Source organism: Drosophila albomicans, chromosome 3, assembly GCF_009650485.2.
Source record: "Drosophila albomicans strain 15112-1751.03 chromosome 3, ASM965048v2, whole genome shotgun sequence".
In the NCBI taxonomy this organism is placed as follows: Eukaryota; Metazoa; Arthropoda; class Insecta; order Diptera; family Drosophilidae; genus Drosophila; species Drosophila albomicans.
Genome location: NC_047629.2, coordinates 7,523,344 through 7,543,654, shown reverse-complemented (window position 1 = coordinate 7,543,654; position 20,311 = coordinate 7,523,344). Strand labels below are relative to the sequence as shown.

General features: G+C 34.8%; 4 protein-coding genes across 4 annotated transcripts; 3 read left to right on the top strand and 1 right to left on the bottom strand.

Annotated features, from left to right (window-relative positions):
* Positions 1-737: 737 nt before the first annotated feature.
* On the bottom strand, positions 738-2,688 carry LOC117572032 (probable transaldolase). The gene is made up of 3 exons (XM_034254587.2): positions 2,550-2,688; positions 1,800-1,923; positions 738-1,625 (listed from the first exon to the last, which is right to left on the bottom strand). The coding sequence occupies exons 1-3, from the start codon at positions 2,647-2,649 to the stop codon at positions 851-853; spliced, it is 999 nt and encodes a 332-aa protein (XP_034110478.1). The 5' UTR covers positions 2,650-2,688; the 3' UTR covers positions 738-850.
* Positions 2,689-3,491: 803 nt separating this feature from the next.
* LOC117568445 (WD repeat-containing protein 47) lies at positions 3,492-5,495 on the top strand. The gene is made up of 5 exons (XM_034249115.2): positions 3,492-3,635; positions 3,993-4,147; positions 4,202-4,598; positions 4,788-5,011; positions 5,079-5,495. The coding sequence occupies exons 1-5, from the start codon at positions 3,600-3,602 to the stop codon at positions 5,302-5,304; spliced, it is 1,038 nt and encodes a 345-aa protein (XP_034105006.1). The 5' UTR covers positions 3,492-3,599; the 3' UTR covers positions 5,305-5,495.
* Positions 5,496-8,602: 3,107 nt separating this feature from the next.
* On the top strand, positions 8,603-16,817 carry LOC117568687 (solute carrier family 12 member 6). Its single transcript, XM_052004266.1, is given in 24 exon segments — positions 8,603-8,841; positions 9,299-9,462; positions 10,250-10,441; positions 10,504-10,637; positions 10,704-10,786; positions 10,842-10,944; positions 11,135-11,240; positions 11,303-11,432; positions 11,497-11,615; positions 11,679-11,877; positions 11,879-11,895; positions 11,953-11,978; positions 11,980-12,110; positions 12,223-12,482; positions 12,561-12,813; positions 13,139-13,501; positions 13,582-13,768; positions 13,845-14,060; positions 14,129-14,236; positions 14,503-14,556; positions 15,632-15,721; positions 16,057-16,190; positions 16,349-16,488; positions 16,562-16,817. Coding segments are annotated over 23 exon segments (3,225 nt in total). The 5' UTR covers positions 8,603-8,841; positions 9,299-9,374; the 3' UTR covers positions 16,654-16,817.
* Positions 16,818-18,045: 1,228 nt separating this feature from the next.
* Positions 18,046-20,191, top strand: LOC117567201 (nucleosome assembly protein 1-like 1-B). The gene is made up of 6 exons (XM_034247029.2): positions 18,046-18,149; positions 18,687-18,796; positions 18,856-19,321; positions 19,394-19,534; positions 19,594-19,782; positions 19,854-20,191. Exons 2-6 carry the CDS (start codon positions 18,711-18,713, stop codon positions 20,076-20,078), a joined length of 1,107 nt encoding a protein of 368 aa, XP_034102920.1. The 5' UTR covers positions 18,046-18,149; positions 18,687-18,710; the 3' UTR covers positions 20,079-20,191.
* Positions 20,192-20,311: the final 120 nt, after the last annotated feature.

The window sequence follows — 20,311 nt, the reverse complement described above, 5'->3', positions numbered from 1 at the left end:
GTTTGACTTACTCTGTACATTGCCAATCAAAAAAAGATGAATGCATGTATGTATGTACACATACTCATATACAAATATATGTATGTATTAATGCACATACAAACACATCGATAATAATTTTAAGCATGTAAATGTACGATCAATGAAATTATGTATACAAATACATGTCAATCTGTAATTGTGCGCATGTGAATACACATAAAGTACTTACACATACATACATATTTAGGCAAAAATGTAGCCTCTCTTGAAAGTTGGCAAGGGTCTGGGACTTTGCTCATTTTGCTCAGCGACAGACATGCTTCACATTCATGTACATATATTCATATATAATGCTTACTACGTATTTCTTTTTTAAAAGTTCTTTTTGCCTGGTTCCAATATTCCCCACCTTTGCAATTCAAAACGGTTCCCGTTTATATTATTTAGGTCGTTTTACATAAGCACATTGATCCAAAGATTAAAATTGATGGCATGTTCTCACTTTGTTTTATCGAATGGATATCTGCAATGTTATTAAATTTTGTTAACTGAGTTTAAGATGAAAAGGTATTTGAACCATGAAAGGCAAATTTGCTGTCATCTATTTGTTCTATAAATTAATATGCAAGATAACTTTAACTTGAATATAAAAATCAGATACTTCGAAAATTTATTCCATTTCTCCCGCTCAATTTGAGCACAACTTTAAAGAACTGTAAAACTTGTTTGATTGTTTGTTTGATAATAAAAGTAGGTTTCGATATAAAAAATATGTTTATTTAAGTAAATGCAAGGAATTCACTTTGTCAATTTTCACATTACATTACACCTGATCTACACAAAACACAAACCAAGAAGCTCTTGAAGCTTAAGCAAATTGCTTCTTAATAAGATTTTCTAGTTTCACCGTATCCACAGCGAATTTCCTAATGCCTTCTGATAGCTTATCATTTGCCATGGCATCTTCGTTGAGAAGCCATCTGAATTTGCTCTCGTTCACTGAAATCTTCTCAATATCCTGTAGTTTAGCATTGTTTACCGACAAATGCGGTTTCACAGCGCTCACATCGTTCTCCAGTTCCTTCAGCAACGATGGGCTGATGGTGAGCAAATCGCATCCAGCTAGCGCCTTAATTTCGCCAATATTTCTGAATGATGCACCCATTACCAAAGTTTTATAACCGAATTTCTTGTAGTAATTGTAAATGTTCGTCACAGAAACCACTCCGGGATCCTGAAGGGGTTCAAATTTCTTTGATTCTGTATTTGCCACATACCAATCCAAGATTCGACCGACAAATGGCGAGATCAGCGTAACGCCAGCTTCGGCACAAGCGACAGCCTGACCAAATGAGAACAGTAGCGTGAGATTGCAATGTACGCCGTGTTTCTTTTCCAAAATTTCGGCGGCCTTAATACCCTCCCAAGTGGAAGCAAGTTTAATCAAAATGCGCTCCTTATCGATGCCAAAGGATTTGTACAAGTCTATCAATTTCAATGCCTTGGCCACACTTTTCTCAGTGTCAAACGAAATGCGAGCATCAATTTCAGTGGAAACGCGTCCAGGAACGATTTTTAAAATCTCACAGCCAAACAAGACGCAGAGATAATCCATGGCTTCAGCTACTTGATTTTCCAAAGATCTGCAATTTTGAGTAATAAGTTAGTTTGAAAGAGCACCGTTATGTTGAAATTGTAATGCTTGGAATAGTTGCAACTTTATGTATTGCACATGCAGCCCTCGCAAAAGCTTATAAAGCTTTTTGGATGGTGGAAATTCAAGATTTTAGATATTTTTGAAAAACGCAGTACATTACCCTGCTTTAGATTTTCCATAATCAACAGCATTGCGAACTAGATATTGATAGCGTTCCATAGTTGACGCAGACAAAATAAGCGATGGGTTAGTTGTTGCATCGGTAGGCTTATAGATATTGATAGCTAAAATAAATTGAGCAAGGGGTTAGATGTTAGCAATAACAAGCAAACAGTATAAATAATTATTATTAGGACTTAAATATTTACAAGAAAAATGCATCAATTGGCATTTCTTAAAAGTGCAATTTAACCATTCATCGTAAAATGCGTTCACAGCATTTTATTTTTCAATTTTGGATATTTATGCAAACACTCATTTTTTCACTTTAACATTTTTGACCTCAAGAACCTTATCAGTATATTACTTTCATTTTTGGTTTATTCTATACTCATCCACACGTATACACTTCACATTTATAAGGTCAAACAAAAGTCGGACTCACCTTCGACTATAACTTTTATTTGAACTTCATAGAAATAAGCGCATTTATAATGGCATTAGAAGTCACATTGAAATCGGACTTACATTGCGGAGTAGATACATATATTACAATTACTAATTAAACATTCAACTTCAAATTAGTTGCATTAAAAAGTCAACATTACAATATTAAACAAACAGACAACATACATATATATGCATATATGTATGTATGTATATACATACAAAAGCACATGTGCAACAGGTTGCTACAAGAGTTTGTAAATCTACTGCTCTGTTTTTAATTAAATTAGATTATGGAACTTACCTTCAAAGTCACCGGTATCGGCGACGATGGTAGTTATTTTCTTAAGTTGTTCCAGAGCCGACATTTTCTGCTTCTTTGCTGCACGATCACCTTCTTCCATTTACCGATTCAACAATGTTTTTATTAACTGTAGCGTGACCGTACCCTCAGTTGAGGTAAAGTTTAAAATATACCGCAAAATACCGGTTTCCTATTGAAAAGGCGCAACATTTTATATTTAAAAAAACAATGTAATATTGAGAATAGACTCGTTAGTATTTATAACTTCATTATTGCAGTCAAAATATATTTATAATATATTAATTTCATTACTAGTAAAACATATATTACTCAATTTTTTGCTAAATTAAGCCTTTAATAAGTCTTATATAGTTAATACATTTATTACGTTTACAAATTTACTAAAATATAGTTGATTTTGTCTTCTTTGTACACGAAGACTTTCAAAAATAATAAAATATTTTTTAAATAATAGTTTTAAATAAAATTATGATGTGCTATTCAAAAATATTTTTTTTCATTTGTGAAAATCGTGTCTGTGACCGAACCACCCTGTGAGATGTGAAAACCGCGTCGATAACAAATGAATATTGAAATTCTTATGCATTACAGGAATTGTTCACGTCGTTTTTCGTAAAAAATAAAAAATTGTGGAAATACAGTATGTTAGTCTATTTCTTTTTCATTAGCTATTAAAAAAATAAATAATATCTTACGAAAATATATCAATATTACTTTTATTATGAATTTGATTTTTTTCAATTTTGAAATATTTTTAAATATATTTATTTAAAAAGCTTTTATTTAATCATCTTAAATAAATAGTTAACTAATAAACAGTTGGAATTGTTGATTTTAAGATAATTAAATATTTTACAACACTTGTAATTACTTTCATTTTAAGAACTCCTCTGATACGTTTTAATAGCAAACGATATTCGTATTGGATATTACTAACGTGTGCCTAACCCAAAGTTTGTGTTATTTCACAAACTTTAATTCAATATATTTAAAACAAAAAAACAAATTAATTTTTCTTTTGATAACTTAATGAATACTGACGAGAGAGACGCAAATTTAAGAGAGGTACGTAAACGCTAAAGTTGTTAAAGTTTTAGTGGCAAAACTGCAAATGTTAAGCAGACGTAAGCATTTATGGCTTTTGACTTCAGTTAATATGCATTTTTTGTTAGCATATCTTAGTTTGACAAAACTTTACCGTTAGATTTTGTAAAAAATTAATTATTGTCAAAATTTGTAAAATCACTATATATCAAATTTTAGTTAAAATATGTGGATGAGTTTATATCTGAGCTAGTCTTACCAAATTTGGATGTTTAATGTAGACAAATAGAGGAGTGTATAAGAAGTATAAGAAGAGTAAATCTGCATGAAATTTTTTGAACTTTTACTTTTCACTTAACATTACATTTCATTATGCAGAATGACGATCGTTCCCACTTCGTAGCTGTGACGACGATATCTGACTCGCAGGCGATTCGTAGTGTTGATTTCCATCCAGATGGCAAACTCTACGCCGTGGGTTCAAATTCGAAGACATTTCGAATTTGCCAGTATCCACAACTCTCCAAGCTAAGGTATACGTTATCCATTTAGACAATTCATTGAATTTATTTTAACTCATTTATTAGACAAGATCAACAGACTTATCCGCCCTCGGTGTTGTGCAAACGGACAAAACACCACAGAGGCTCCATTTATTGTACTTGCTGGTCTGCGGATGGCGAACTCGTTGCCACTGGGTCCAATGACAAAACTATCAAGTACATGCGCTTCAATAAAGACACCAATCAGCTGGTGGGCCATGAGGTCGAACTTAATATGCACGATGGCACTGTGAGAGACATGTGTTTTCTCAATAACTCATCGACGAAATCACGGTTATTGGTCAGTGGTGGAGCAGGCGATTGTAAGATCTACGTCACCGATTGTTTGACGGGAATGCCCTTCCAAGTGTTTAGTGGTCACACTGGACACATTTCATCGCTTTACAGCTGGAACAATGCCATGTTCGTATCGGGATCCCAGGTAATTATTTGGAATACCCTAAACTATTATAAGAGTGAAAACTTCGCCTTCCTTAATTTAAGTGTGACCAAGGTAAAGCCAGTTTATGATGCGATCGAAACCAGAGTTTCAGAAACCCTTACGATAATAGTGATAGTTATTATTTATGATTATGTCCAATTGGTCTTAGAATTATTTTGTTATTCACAGGATCAAACGATACGGTTTTGGGATCTCCGAGTGAACGTTGCGGTCAACTCATTCGACAATGAGTACAAGGGGGGAGCACTGCAAAATTCTCCAGTAACAGCTGTTTGTGTGGATCCAACAGGACGACTTCTTGTCTCAGGACACGCAGATAGCGCTTGCCTTCTCTATGATATACGTGGTAATAGGATTATACAGCGTTTCTATCCACACGATGCTGAGATCAGGTAATTCATCGATTTGTAATAATCTTACACGAAAATCATCAATAGATAATTTCTATTCATGTTTCAGATGCGTTCGATTCTCGCCTTCGGCTTACTATATGCTCACATGTAGTTACGACAACACTATCAAGCTGACCGATTTACAGGGGGATCTGGCAAACGATCTCGCGTCAGTGGTTGTGGCAAGGCATAAAGACAAGGCGATCACAATCAGATGGCATCCGACCGATTTTTCGTTTATTTCAACGTCTGCGGACAAAACAGCGACATTATGGGCTCTACCTCCTTCTTAATGTTTAGATTGATAAATCTTTATTAATGCCTATCTTCGGCATATAACGGATACGGACAAAACAAAACATGTTGGGATTTTATACTATACATTTTTATTTTATAAAAGATTTTTATAGTAGTAATAATATTTATTCTAGTAATTTAAATTGGGAAATGAGAACAAAGACCTATAACTTTTATACTCGTCACTTTGTGCATATTAAAAAAAAAAAAAAAAAAAAAAAAATAGAATAAAATAATCACAAATAGTTTCGACTCGTTTATATTTCATTAAATATGGAAATGAATTTTTTTTAATGAATTTAAATAAATATTTGTATAATATAGATTTTGTAAATTTCTAGAACCAGACCACTATAATTACAGATGATTATTATTAAATTATGGTTCTTTTGACACTCAAATTCATTACAATTATTTTGAACCCTTAAGAACTGATTCCAACTAGTTCGTTTCATGAATTACAATTGGAATCTAATTATGAACACAAACTGGAATATTTTTAGTTCAGTTCTTGCAAAATGAATAAAAACATGAAACACGATGTGGTTTAGATACATTCATTATGGGATCGAATATGTCATTTTATGCTAATACTATAAAACCTCAACATGATCTATTTTTGCATATATAAATTATGACAATACTTTTCTCACGTACATATTCTTCGATATAAGTAAACAAGGATTAGTTAGCAAACTAATTCAGATCGATCATGTATTGAATTTACTTTGCATGCTTAGAGATCACATGTACTCTCGCACACACACGCTTACAAATTTGTATATATGTATGTACATATGTATGTATGGCATACAATATCCATATGCTAATACAATCTATAGTCGAAGTGCATGATATCGATATTATTTTTATGATATACGCGACGTTTACATACAGGTGTTAACTTTATTGTCTGTTTTATGAGCAGATAATAATAATTAATTACATACATACATTTCAAAATGTATATATATACTATATATAAAGATATGTACATGTTTCCGATAGGAAGCATTGTAAATACAAACATAAATATTCACTTTCATTCATAATGAAACAAACACAATTTGTAAGCATGTGAGTATGACACTTATTATTATATGTATGTACATATGTAGATACATATATATATATATATAATATATATATATATATAATGGTTTTGGTTTTCTAAAGTACAATCGGTATCCATCGAGTGGTGTCCTAAATGCTCGACATTTGTTTTTCAGTTACTTTTTTCATTAATACAACAGTATTTCCCCCAACTCGCGACTCCAAATTATATACAGTAGAAAATTGTTTTCTGTTACTCATGCGCCTTCAATATGATAGTTTAATTTTATTCGTACAATTGAAAAGTTCGCATAATATTAGAAAAATAAATGTGCACTAAGCTGCAGTATTTTACAACATAACAAAATAAGGAAGTTCACAACAATTTTCCGGTTATTGTTCACTTTGGAGAAAAGGCGCTTGCTCAAGTAAATATCATTTTAATGCATATGCATAGACAGGCGCATCTGTATGTATGTATGTATGTGTGCATGTTTGAATATGTGTACGTTCCTCTGCGTGTACATTGGTGTGTAAGTTGTTGGAATACACGCACGTGTGTGCATGTGTGTGCGTGTACTTACAAACACACACACATATATATTTATGTATGTATGTATGTATATACATATATGCAGCTTTGTTGGCAGAACGGGTACTTTTGATTAATTCACTTTTAAGTGTTGATGTCGATATGTACAATACATATCGATGCGTGAATGTACGTCTATTTGCCTGGACAAGTGCACATATGTATGTATGTACGTATGTATAAACATGCAGGGGCTTTGGTGTAAATGTTCCACTTGATTTGCGATAAGTTCATGCATTAAGTAATATCTAATTCTAAGTATTACCAAGGTGTTTATTTTTATCAATTACAAATTTTTATTTCTGTTTCTTGCATATGATGTATGTATGTAAGTACTATAGGTACATATTTTCATGACTTTTATAGTAATATCAGCACTCTTATAATGTAGTTACTTATTCATATGTACATACATATGTATGCATGTACGTGCGTAAAAAGATAAAGATACTGCAGTCGATCAGATGGTGTAAATTTTACACAGAAACACCGACTTATACATACAGATGTATGTGCATATACATATGTATGGGCAGATGCTCACACATATACATCATACATATGTATGTGTGTATGAGTACCAATTGATCATATGTCATTAGGAGTGTTAGGTAAAGTGTTTTTGCTTATGTTCGTCGAATGTGAATAACAGCAATAAGGATATTCATAATTTCAATCTACGGACAAGGTAGCAAGATAGGAGTGTGTGTGTTCGTTCATATGCTTATCGTTTTGTGAAAGCAGACTTGTGTGTGCATACCTATGTACATATAAATGTGTGTACATATAGATGTACACATTTATGTAAAAACACTTTAATATTTAAGAGCGATTAAATAATACAATATATTATAAGTTTCAAGTCTTTGTTTCAGAGTGCTGCAAAGCTACAACTATGCCGGATAGATTTCAAGTTACAAAAACAGACGAAGAGACTGTATTGGATTATCTGCAGGATGAATCGGCGAGTGGAAAACTTTTAGGCGATACACAAGATGATTTACAAGGTAGTTTATGAGTTACTAATGTCCTGTGAATAGAATAATGCTGCGCCGTATGAACTGATTGCTGGGCTTGCTTGATTCACTCAAGCAGTGCGTCTTAAAAGCAGCTCGCTTTCTCACTTGTTATTCACACATTATTCAGACCTGTAATACTTGTGTGATTGTATGTAATAAATACTGACAACATCAATGCATTAGTATGCTAATAGGTTAAGATTTGTATCTGCTGTATATGTGTGGGCTACACAAATATACATTTACAGTATGTACATATGTGAGTATGCATGTGCGTATACTATACATATACGTCCCAGATGTCCCGCTGACACATTTACCGCAACCTGCACATTAAAGCTCACTTCAACGAGCTTTGAGAGCAGCAGCTCACCAAATGTGTGCGGGCTTTTTCTGACTCTCAACACCCAACTGATGCTGTGTAAAGAGGTGTGCAAAGCAATGTGAGCGCGAGTGGGAGTGGGAGGGAGGAGGACAACAAGGATTTGCAAACGTTGGCATCTGCAATTGGCTCTCTCTCTCTCTCTCTCTCTCTGTTGCTCTCGGGGTGAAATTGTGTGTAGACAGAAGCTTTCGTTTTCATCTCAAGTTTAATGCTCAGAGTCCTGGGCAACATAATTTTTATTCGGTAGCATACAAACCAGTTTTCTTAAGTTTTTCTATTCTATTCAATTCGCATAAAAATATCACAATTTTTAGCGTCTTCGCTGCATTCAAAAAATTCTAAAAAATCAATTCAATTCAAACGACAAAACGATGTGCAAAGTTACATAAAATTCAGGTTCATATCCAACAATTCAACACTCACTGCAGAATCCCTACTGCCAAAATTGTAAAGGATTTAATAATAATTCTCAACCTAAATCAAAGTGCGTTCAATTTTCAAGACCAATATCAAAATCGCTTTTCAATTTGAAGTGTTCGTCGAGTTTGTTGAAACCTAATTTTTGTATTTCCAAATTGTTCATATGCTTGATAATCTTGGTGGGCTTAAAATTCTTGACCTAGATTTTATTTGCAAGCTACATATTTGCGAGGTAGCTGGCCCAATTCTCTTGTCTGCCATTAAAGAGAAACAGGGAATTGCTGAGTACTGACAAAAAAGAAAGAAAAAAGAAAAAGTAGCTTTAATTATTTTGCAAGTTTTATTTCATTAACTTTAAGAAGTTATTTCATATTTTGCATAGCCAAAAAAGGAAATTAGAAATGAAAGTCTCTTCAAGGGAAAATCGAATTTTATAGCTGGTCGCCAATTGAATATGCTTTGCATTACATAATAATAATAATTGATATGTTGTCTGTATAACGCCCAAAACAAAAAAAAAGTGTTGGCTATATTGAAGTGATTTATCGCGATCTGGGCGCAGAGTGTAGTGTAATTTTTTTACACTAATCCGGTAACATGCAATGTAATAATGAAAAGGATGACACCGACGACATGAACATAATGCCTTCTGAACACAATGGAACTTCCGACACCAAGCTTGCAGGTATGAATATGAGCCCGATATCTGCAACTGGGAGTGGTTATTTTGTTAACACCTATTACATGAAGATTTCTCTTGTCTGCAAATGTTCAATAATTTTCTGTAGTTTTTACTTACGTACTTATGTTAAATAGCATCCGTTAATAGGCTTATTAATCATTGTGAAGGTCAGGAAAGCAGTTTATGCCCGACACACTGCTTTATAAGTTATGGGTGCGAGTACAAGCAGTGCAACCACGTATAACTTACGTAATTATAACTTAACTTACACGTATAAGATCACCTAAAAAGTATTTTAGAAGAAAGCAGTGCAATGACATAATTTGTACTTATTATTTCCCTTATGCGATCAGAAAATTTATTATTTTATTATTTCATATGTAATCAAAAAACGATATCAGTTTAATAGCTGTTTGTAGAAATAAGATTTTTGTAACAAGAAACTCTTTAATGAAATACATGTTTAAGTTATATTATATATGTATGTATAAGAAGAGTGTGATTAGATATAAAGAACAATAGCGGTAACGATCATTTTGCATACAGCTTATCAAGCAGTTCAAATGTATAAGTAACTGTTCCAAATATACTTATATGTACTTGTGCGTAGATACGATCGTCGCTTTTATAGGCCACTGCCAGCAGTGAATTATGCTGTAAAGAAAAGCAGTGGACTATGCTTATAATAATAATGTTAAAACAACAACTATACATAAATGAAAAAATCGCATATTTTGCAACGACTCATTATGTTGAAATTCTTCCTTTTATCATTTTGCGGGAGTAACAGATTCACGCGATGTGCACAGTGCGGAGGAGAATCAGAAATCAACAATCGACCCCAACTTGTACCTATACGACGATGATCTGGAGACGCGGCCTCACATCTCAACATTCATTTCATCAATTGCCAATTATGAAAACACGATACCAGCTGCCACCGATCCTGATGCCAAGCCAGCGCCGCCATCAGCTCGCATGGGTGAATATCTCCCCCTCTATAGAACGCAAACACTTTTATAAATTGAAATTTACCGTGATTAGGAACGTTAATTGGCGTATTCTTGCCGTGCATTCAGAACATCTTTGGTGTAATCTTGTTCATTCGATTAACATGGGTTGTTGGTACCGCTGGTGCGGTTTGTGGCTTCTTGATTGTGTTGACCTGCTGTTGTGTGGTAAGCAGAAAGAAACCTTTGATATTTAGCCAGATCTCCCTTGAATAAGTCACATTTCCTTTCTAGACTATGCTTACGGCGATATCCATGTCGGCAATTGCAACGAACGGGGTGGTTCCGGCGGGCGGCAGTTACTTTATGATATCTCGGTAACTTAACTAACTTTAGCTCACTGATCTCTTAGCTAACACTCTTCTCCTTTAGATCACTTGGTCCTGAGTTCGGCGGCGCAGTGGGGATGTTGTTTTATACGGGGACAACGCTGGCGGCGGCAATGTACATTGTCGGCGCCGTTGAAATCGTATTGGTAAGTGATTCTATATAGAGTTCAGTTAACAAAGTTATAAGAGTCCTAACACGACTACAATAAAAGATTTGTAAGACTAAAATTTCTACAATAATTTGAGATTTATTTAGCAGACTTTTGCTATCATATTGAATGTTTTGATTAAGTTTTACTATTCATCATGTCCAATATTATTCTTTCGTTATTGTAGACTTACATGGCTCCGTGGGCATCCATATTTGGGGACTTTACCAAGGATGCAGAGGCCATGTACAATAACTTCCGCGTCTATGGCACAATATTGCTGCTCTTCATGGGTAAGTGCCCAAGTGGCGTTAACTGGTAACATTCGATATACATTAAGTCTTTTCTTCTTTAGGTCTCATTGTATTTCTGGGCGTAAAGTTTGTGAACAAGTTTGCCACGGTTGCCTTGGCCTGTGTTATCTTCTCCATCATTGCAGTCTACGTGGGCATCTTCGACAACATACACGGCAATGAGAGTCTCTAGTACGTTGCGGAACATAATGATTTTTCGAATGAATGTTTAATGTAAATAAAACTGATATTTTAGCCTGTGCGTGCTGGGAAAGCGTGTGCTCAAGGACATCCCCATCCGTAACTGCACAAAGGAGGATCCTTTGCTACACGACTTGTACTGTCCGAATGACATGTGCGAAGAATATTTCATGAGTAAGTCAAACTAATGAGTAGTCAACGAACCGATCTTACTAATGCAATCATTTGAATTTCCAGAAAACAATGTAACAAGGGTCAAGGGCATTAAGGGTCTCGCCAGCGGCGTCTTCTATGACAATATACTGCCATCATTTTTGGACAAAGGACAATTCATTTCGTATGGTCAAAAATCAGAGGATATTGACAACGGTAGTGGCCAATCGTACAATCAAATTATGGCCGACATTACGACCTCGTTCACCCTGCTCATTGGCATCTTTTCCCTCAGTGACAGGTAAACGATTCTCAAATCAAACACTTCAATTAGTTTAAAACATTAAACTCTGCTTAGGCATTATGGCTGGATCGAACCGTTCGGGGAGATCTGGCTGATGCACAGAAGAGTATTCCAATTGGCACAATTTGCGCCATTCTCACCACAAGTACTGTCTATCTATCGAGTGTGCTCTTCTTTGCCGGAACTGTGGATAATTTACTGCTTCGCGACAAGTGAGTTTGCCATACCATCTACAACATTTATATATTGCTATATTTACTAACACTTTCGGATCCATGTTCTCACAATTGCTATTCTCACTTTAATTCCTTTGTGGCCTCACAGGTTTGGTCAGTCGATTGGCGGCAAATTGGTGGTGGCAAACATTGCGTGGCCCAATCAGTGGGTCATCTTGATTGGTTCGTTCCTTTCCACTCTGGGCGCTGGTCTGCAGAGTTTGACGGGCGCTCCCCGTCTTCTGCAAGCCATTGCCAAGGATGAAATCATACCTTTCTTGGCACCATTCGCCAAGTCTTCAAAGCGAGGCGAGCCAGTACGAGCGCTGCTATTAACGCTTGTCATTTGCCAGTGCGGCATTTTGCTCGGTAAAATTGATTATTCAATAATTCATCAATTGAAATAATATTACGAATGAATTGTTTTTTTTTATGATCTTCACACAGGCAACGTCGATCTATTGGCTCCATTGCTGTCAATGTTTTTCCTGATGTGTTACGGCTTTGTGAACTTAGCGTGCGCGGTTCAAACGTTGCTGCGAACGCCGAATTGGCGACCACGCTTCAAGTTCTATCACTGGAGTCTGTCACTGATCGGCCTGACCCTGTGCATATCAGTGATGATCATGACATCGTGGTACTTTGCACTCATTGCCATCAGCATGGCAATTATCATCTATAAATACATCGAATATCGTGGGTAAGTCTTACAGCAAGCCACATCAATAAAAATGTACTCAAATTAGGAGCACAATTTAGGGTCTTAATGGATCATTGGTTAGTAGCAAAGTAAGAATCGAAATGAAAAGAAGATGGCAGCACGTTTTAAAGAAAACAAACTCTAATTATGATTGTCTGAGTACATTCTAAAAATTTGGCAGTAGTATGATTGATTGACTGATTGATCAATAAATTTGATTAACTTTACAAAATCAAATAAGTTAAATCATGCTTTGAAAACACTTAATTTCGATTGTGAATGACTGACTGATTGAGTGTTTTGCTTCTTTTTTTTGCATTTCCAGTGCTGAGAAGGAATGGGGCGATGGCATCCGCGGTATGGCACTAACGGCAGCTAGATATTCACTGCAACGGCTGGAGGAAGGCCCACCACATACGAAAAATTGGCGTCCACAAATTTTGGTGCTGTCGAAACTGAATGACAACTTGGTGCCGAAGTACAGGAAAATCTTCTCGTTTGCCACGCAACTAAAGGCGGGCAAGGGTCTGACAATTTGCGTGTCTGTGATAAAAGGCGATCACACAAAAATCTCCAATAAGGCAGTCGATGCCAAGACTACGCTTCGCAAATACATGACGGACGAGAAGGTCAAGGGCTTCTGCGATGTGCTCGTTTCCCAGGAAATTGGCGAGGGACTCAGCTCAGTGTAAGCTCGAATAACATATTTCAAGCAAACTTTTGTAATTGATTGATTGATTACTTGACTTTACTTGATTGACGACACAGCATTCAGACAATTGGTCTTGGTGGCATGAAACCAAATACCGTGATCATTGGCTGGCCATATAGCTGGCGACAGGAGGGTCGCTATAGCTGGAAGACTTTCATTCAAACTGTGCGCACCGTTGCTGCCTGCCACATGGCGCTGATTGTGCCCAAAGGAATCAACTTTTATCCCGAGTCCAATCACAAAGTGAGAGCGCAAGAACTACAACCCAAAGTGTTACGATTAACACTTGTTTATTATTTTTGATTTTTTGTTTCTATAGATTGGCGGCAATATTGATATTTGGTGGATTGTCCACGATGGTGGACTTCTAATGCTACTGCCATTCCTGCTAAAGCAGCATAGGACATGGCGCAATTGCAAACTTCGCATTTTCACGGTTGCTCAAATCGAAGACAATTCAATTCAAATGAAGAAAGATCTGAAGACATTCCTTTACCATCTGCGCATTGAAGCGGATGTTGAAGTCGTTGAAATGGTATGCTCTCATTACATCATTACATCAATTAATCAATCAATCAATCAACCAATCAATCTACTTTGCAGAATAATAGCGATATTTCGGCTTACACGTATGAGAGAACTCTCATGATGGAACAGCGCAATCAAATGCTACGCGCATTAGGCTTAAACAAAAAAGAGAACTCCAACGTAGTGAGTACACTTGCCTTATGATCATCTCATTCCATTTATATAAATCAATTATGCATACATCATATTACATACTCATACATTCCATTCAGATGCTACCATTAACTGTATAGGACGATTTATGGTTTTGTCGCACTTTTATTTAATTTCATGAATTGATTTCTCCTCTTTTTAATTGTTATCTCAACGATTTTGTTCTATAACAAAACTATTTCTATCTAATACTGAGATCAATTTAAAAATTTCAAACTTTGTATATTTGATCAAAGGTTCAAACTATAATGGATTATAAGGAAACACCCAGTGATAATAAATTATCTTTGGTAAAGCAAAAAGAAAAACAATATGAAATTTCGAAACTATATCAAACTCTCAGTGTCTATAGATGTACTATATATAATATTCGAGGCATATCTGTTGATATTATCATAAGTACTATATAATACATACATCTACATACATGTGTACCGAACTATTGCTTGCCTCACACTCTCTTCATCATGGTATTTCGCGATTGTCATTATAGTCACCTCCATAGAAACATATTACTATTCTTATAGATGTGCGTACACGGGTGTCTGTGCTATCCTCTAGCGTCACATTGCATGATTATGAATATCTTACAAGTCATTCAGTCATTCATATATAAGGAGTCTAGGAATCATACGCTTGATTTGTACAGTTCCGTCTGTTGCTACAAATAAATCCGTCTCACAGTTATTGAATATATCATCTTTATATTTAAGTATGAAATTATATGTTTCCACGGAATGGAAAAGCTAATTTTGATCTGCACTTAGCATTGCTTTTATAAAGAGAAAAAATAAAATCAATCACACCTTAGACCGAGGGTATTTTACAGTCGTTGTCTCGACAGCCCCTTTTTTAAAGGTTTATTTTTCATTTTATTTATCTTTTTTGCACGAGTCTATATGTATGTATGTAGGTGTTGCATGTATGATCGTATGGTTGTGCATACATATGTATGTACAATATTTCTGTTAAAATAATAAGTAAAAGCGTGAGCTTTCTTAAGTCCATAGCTTCTCAACATATGTAGTTAAAGTTAAGGTTGTATAATGACATCCAGCTGCATTAGAATATCTTTCATAAGAACCAGCATTGTTCTTGATAATATAAGTAGACTACACAATATTGTTTATAAGACGCACTTGTGTTTAAAGTCTTGACACCAACTCAATTGTATCGATTAATTTTTTGAATTTTAAATTGGTTTTGAACAAAATTGAGTAATGAAACTCCCAATCGAATCAAATTAGTTTGGTGTTAAGTCTCGGCACAAGTTAGCCCAAACGCCAAACGTAAGGGGTCTAATTCATACTGCGCACACACGAATGTATGTATATGTATGTAAATACTTTACGCTAACAATTTCAGGTTCAAACAATTGTAGACCACCATTACGACGCCATTAAAACAGCGTCGAAAGTTCGGTTTGCCGATCCTACCATCGAAGATATACACCACGTATGTATACGAAATAATCCTACAAATAATCATAATATACGATAAGAAACTAAATAAATATTTATTAAGCGAGATAAACAAAAAAAATTAACAATGAGATGACAGACAAAAAAAAAACAATATCTAAATATTATACTGACATTTTTAGGATTAAAATATTTCATGCCTTTAAACTTCAATGTCATTTCAAAGTTCTTCATCGTAAAGTTTTATTTTCAAGTATAATTTCTTTTTATTATGTTTTTAAAGCGCACTGGATAAATTACAAATGCGAATTTCTGAATATCAGATAATAATAATAATATAATGAATTTTACTAATTTGATACGATTCAGGATACTCACAATGAGGAAAAACGCAATTCAATTGATTCAGATGGTCCGGAGAGCTCGGAAACACCTGATATTACATCTAATAAAGACGAGTCAACTGAGAAAGCTGACGGAAACTTGAAATCAAGTGTAAAGCCGTAAGTGCCGACTAAATGATTATTTTGCATATTATGAGATAATGTAAAAAAAACCATTTACACTTTTAAAAGATGATCTTATATTGTACTTTTTCGTATTCCAGTCCAAAATTTGTAGCTTACTAATTTTGTGAAATTTCATAATTCTTTGTTTACAGAGATGAATTCAATGTTCGTCGCATGCACACGGCAATAAAATTAAACGAAGTTATAGTGGAGAAATCACAAGATGCCCAATTGGTCATAATGAATTTACCAGGTCCTCCAAGGGAAGTGAGACCGGAACGTGAAAGCAATTGTAAGTACATCACCACGTGTCAAATTAAGAATCCTTAAAGCAACTCTCACATTTTCTTGTTTTATTAATTTAGATATGGAATTCCTGGAAGTTTTGACGGAGGGTCTTGAAAAAGTATTAATGGTTCGTGGAGGAGGTCGTGAAGTAATAACAATTTACTCTTAAGAGCATTAATCGCTCAGGTTTTAAGAGTTCGCAACATTAGACAAGTTTAAGAATCAATCAAATTTTTGAATGAAGGTTATTATTAATTTGTTATATTAAATCATATGTCCAAATATTTTATTTTTACGTAAATAAAATATCAAAAATTGTAACAATAAATAAAATGTGTTTTTAATTAAAATTGTCTGGGAAATATTTATATATTTATATTTGTAAAATGTTTTGAAACAATCACTTTTTAGCATGAGGAACTAATTTTTCCGATATTAAAAAACAAGAAATGTGTTAATGTGAGTGCATTTACAAGATTAAAGATAAAGCTAGCTGGGCCTTTTTCTACATTAAATCGGATCTTATTTGCAAAAGGAAAAATAATAGTTAACTCATTGGTTTGTTGACGTTCGTTTAAGACCGCCAGAAGATCAATTAGGCTTGTAATTATTTTTAAAACGACTAATTTCTGACCCCACCTCAAATTTGGAAATAAAATTTTTCCGTCGGCAACAACAATTTTCGTTTTGGTGAGCGACCGATAATTCCGACACCATGAGTTATCGCCTAAGCTGCGATACTTTTGGTGGAATGAAAAAGCAAGTTAAAAAAACTTGTATAATGAAACGGATGGCCTTAATTTTGTTGAAATTGGGTAAAATATGTTTTTTAAAAATTAATTTATTTAATGTAATTACTTAAGTGTTGAAATGCTTGCTTAAAAACGTGGTATCCCTTTTTTTGTGGGAAACAGCTGATTGCCGTTCAACTGATTTTTTTAAAGAAAGTTTCAAATTATTTGCAAAATAGACAAAAGGTAAATATATTTCTTTCAGGGGAAGCATAAATCAACTATGCAGGATAAAATTATCCTTCTGTGAGTTCTATCCACGCAGAAAATTGGACATACGAAAAGGATTTTTTTTCGCGTTGTTTACTTCTGACCAAAACAAAAGTCAGCAGTTTCAGCAGTAAAGAATGAAACGTTCCGATAGTGAAACGATGACCAAAAACTTGTGAAAACTGGAGCAACTTTAAACGAAAATCTCGGTTTTGGTCCCAAAACGAAAACGAAAAGTGAATACCGGAGCATGCCTGATTATATTGAAATAAATTTAATAGGTACAGGTAAGGAAACATGATAGTTACCAAAAAAATTAAGCGGGCGTGGTTAAATTAAAAAAAAAATAGATGACAGTCCAATCAGTACATATTCAATAAAATAAGAATTTTGTTAAAAATGAAAATATATTTGAAAGGAATAACATGGCAAACCAACCTCTTATTTATTTGATTTACAAAATTTTATTATACTGAAAATGCAGTTCACGAACTTTGCGGCGCTATCTTTTTTCCCTTTAACTTTAGTCAGAGGGTACACCCTGTGAAAGCGAATAGAAGCAATTTCAAAATGTATAATATGTACAGGCCACCCTGTGAAACCATACCTTTTAAATCGGCAAGTTTTCGGCGTGCTTTTCATTCAAACATTTTTTCGGTCTGAGGTACGTACATAAGTCGAATATATATTAATTCAACAATGCGTTTAATTAAAAATCGCAACAATTAGACATATTTTAAAGAACGTAATTTTATTTTATAATTTTTGTAATAATACACTCACTTAGAAGGGGATACCACATTTTGCAGAAACTAACACGTGTTTGCAAAAATGTGGTGTACAGGAATGTGCCCTTTGTGTTGTTTTTGCAATTCTTTGAAATATACATTTATAAAAGTCGAAGTATAGATATTCGTATGTAAAAGAAAATGCTCTACCAATTTACCCAATTCAGAGATATGTAAATGGAGTCAAAATCATAAATTTGCATATATGCGCATTTAACTATCATGTATGCATGAGAATGTATGTACATACATATACATAGAAACGAACATTACATGTAGAGCATGTATGTACTTATAGATGCACAAATTAATTAAGGGAGTGAGAGCAGACAAAAGAATAAAACTATTGCCACATATGTGGGACTTTATTGTGCGTGTCTAATTGATTTATATGTAATTTGCATGTGTTTCAGAAGCCTGCATTTAAATTATTAACAATGGAAGCGCCTCCAGAGGGAAACATCGAAGTCGAGTCTTGCAACGAAGTCGATGATGACAAATCGAATTCCGACTGCCAATCCATGTAAATAGAATGGCGTCTTTTTATTGAGCTTTCGAATTAATTTGAAGTGTATTCAATAGGCCGGCTTACATGAATTCGGTGCTACGACGACAGTATTTGCAAGAAATGGTCAAAGCGTTGCCAGCAGCCGTTCAAAAGAGAATCACCGTTTTGAAAAATTTGCAAATGGATCATTTGAAGTTGGAGGCAGCTTTCTTTGAGGAGGTCTACAAGCTGGAGAGGCAATTCCAATTAAAGTATCAACCCATGTTTGAAAAGCGCAAGGAAATTGTTTCCGGCGCCGTCGATCCAGCTGAAGAGAAGCCAAAATGGAAGGAACCCGAGAGTCTGCCCGATGAAGTTGTTGGCGATGCCTTCAACGAGTCGTTGAAAGCAATTAAGGCAATGCCTCAGGATGCCAAGGGTATCCCAGACTTTTGGCTGACAGTTTTCAGAAACACAGCAATGTTGTCCGAAATGGTTCAGTCTCACGACGAGCCGGCTATTCGCAAGCTCACGGACATTGTAATTAAGTATGATGATGAAGTGAGTATCCATCTTCCCCTTTCGTCGGACAAAACGAATATTCTTTATTTTGTAACCATGTTAATATTGCAGCATTCTTACATTTTGGAGTTTCATTTCGAGAAAAATGAATTCTTCTCGAACACTGTGCTGACAAAGCAATACTTCCTAAAATCCACTGTTGATGAGGACGATCCATTTGCTTTTGAAGGTCCAGAAATTTATAAATGCAAGGTAATGTGGTAACACTTAAAATATTTAGGAAATAATTATATTTCATCGTTACGCTTTAGGGATGTGTCATAAACTGGGAGAAAAAAATGAATTTGACAGTTAAAACCATCAGGAAGAAACAGAAGCATAAGGAACGTGGCGCCGTGCGCACAATTGTCAAACAGGTTCCTACAGATTCCTTCTTCAATTTCTTCAATCCACCAGAAGTTCCAACCGACAAGGAAGATATCGATGATGACTCTCAGCAGGTAAGTTCTTTATTTTCGTATTCATTTCAATGAAGTTCTCTTATGTATATTATTTCCTTTACATTCTTTAGATACTAGCTACCGATTTTGAAATCGGCCACTTTTTGCGGGCTCGAATTATTCCAAAAGCTGTGCTTTATTTCACCGGTGACATCGTCGATGATGAAGATGACGACGATGAAGAGGAATACGAGAATGAAGATGATGAATACGACGACGATGAACCCGAGGGTGGGCACAGCAAACCTTCTGGTGGCAGCAAAAAACAGTCGCCAAACGACTGCCCTAATCAGTAGGGAAATATATAATATTTGATGTTTCAGTAACTTTGTATATAAGTATACACACAACACACACGCATATTTAAAATATATTTTGGTGAATACAAATTTCAAAGATTGAAAATCAACTTGGACGTAAACTTATTCAAGGGAAAATAAATAACTACATATACTTGGAGATATTGTCACAATTGCCTAAGTGGATAAATTAATGCTACATTTTTATGGAACTCGAACTTCAGCAGGAA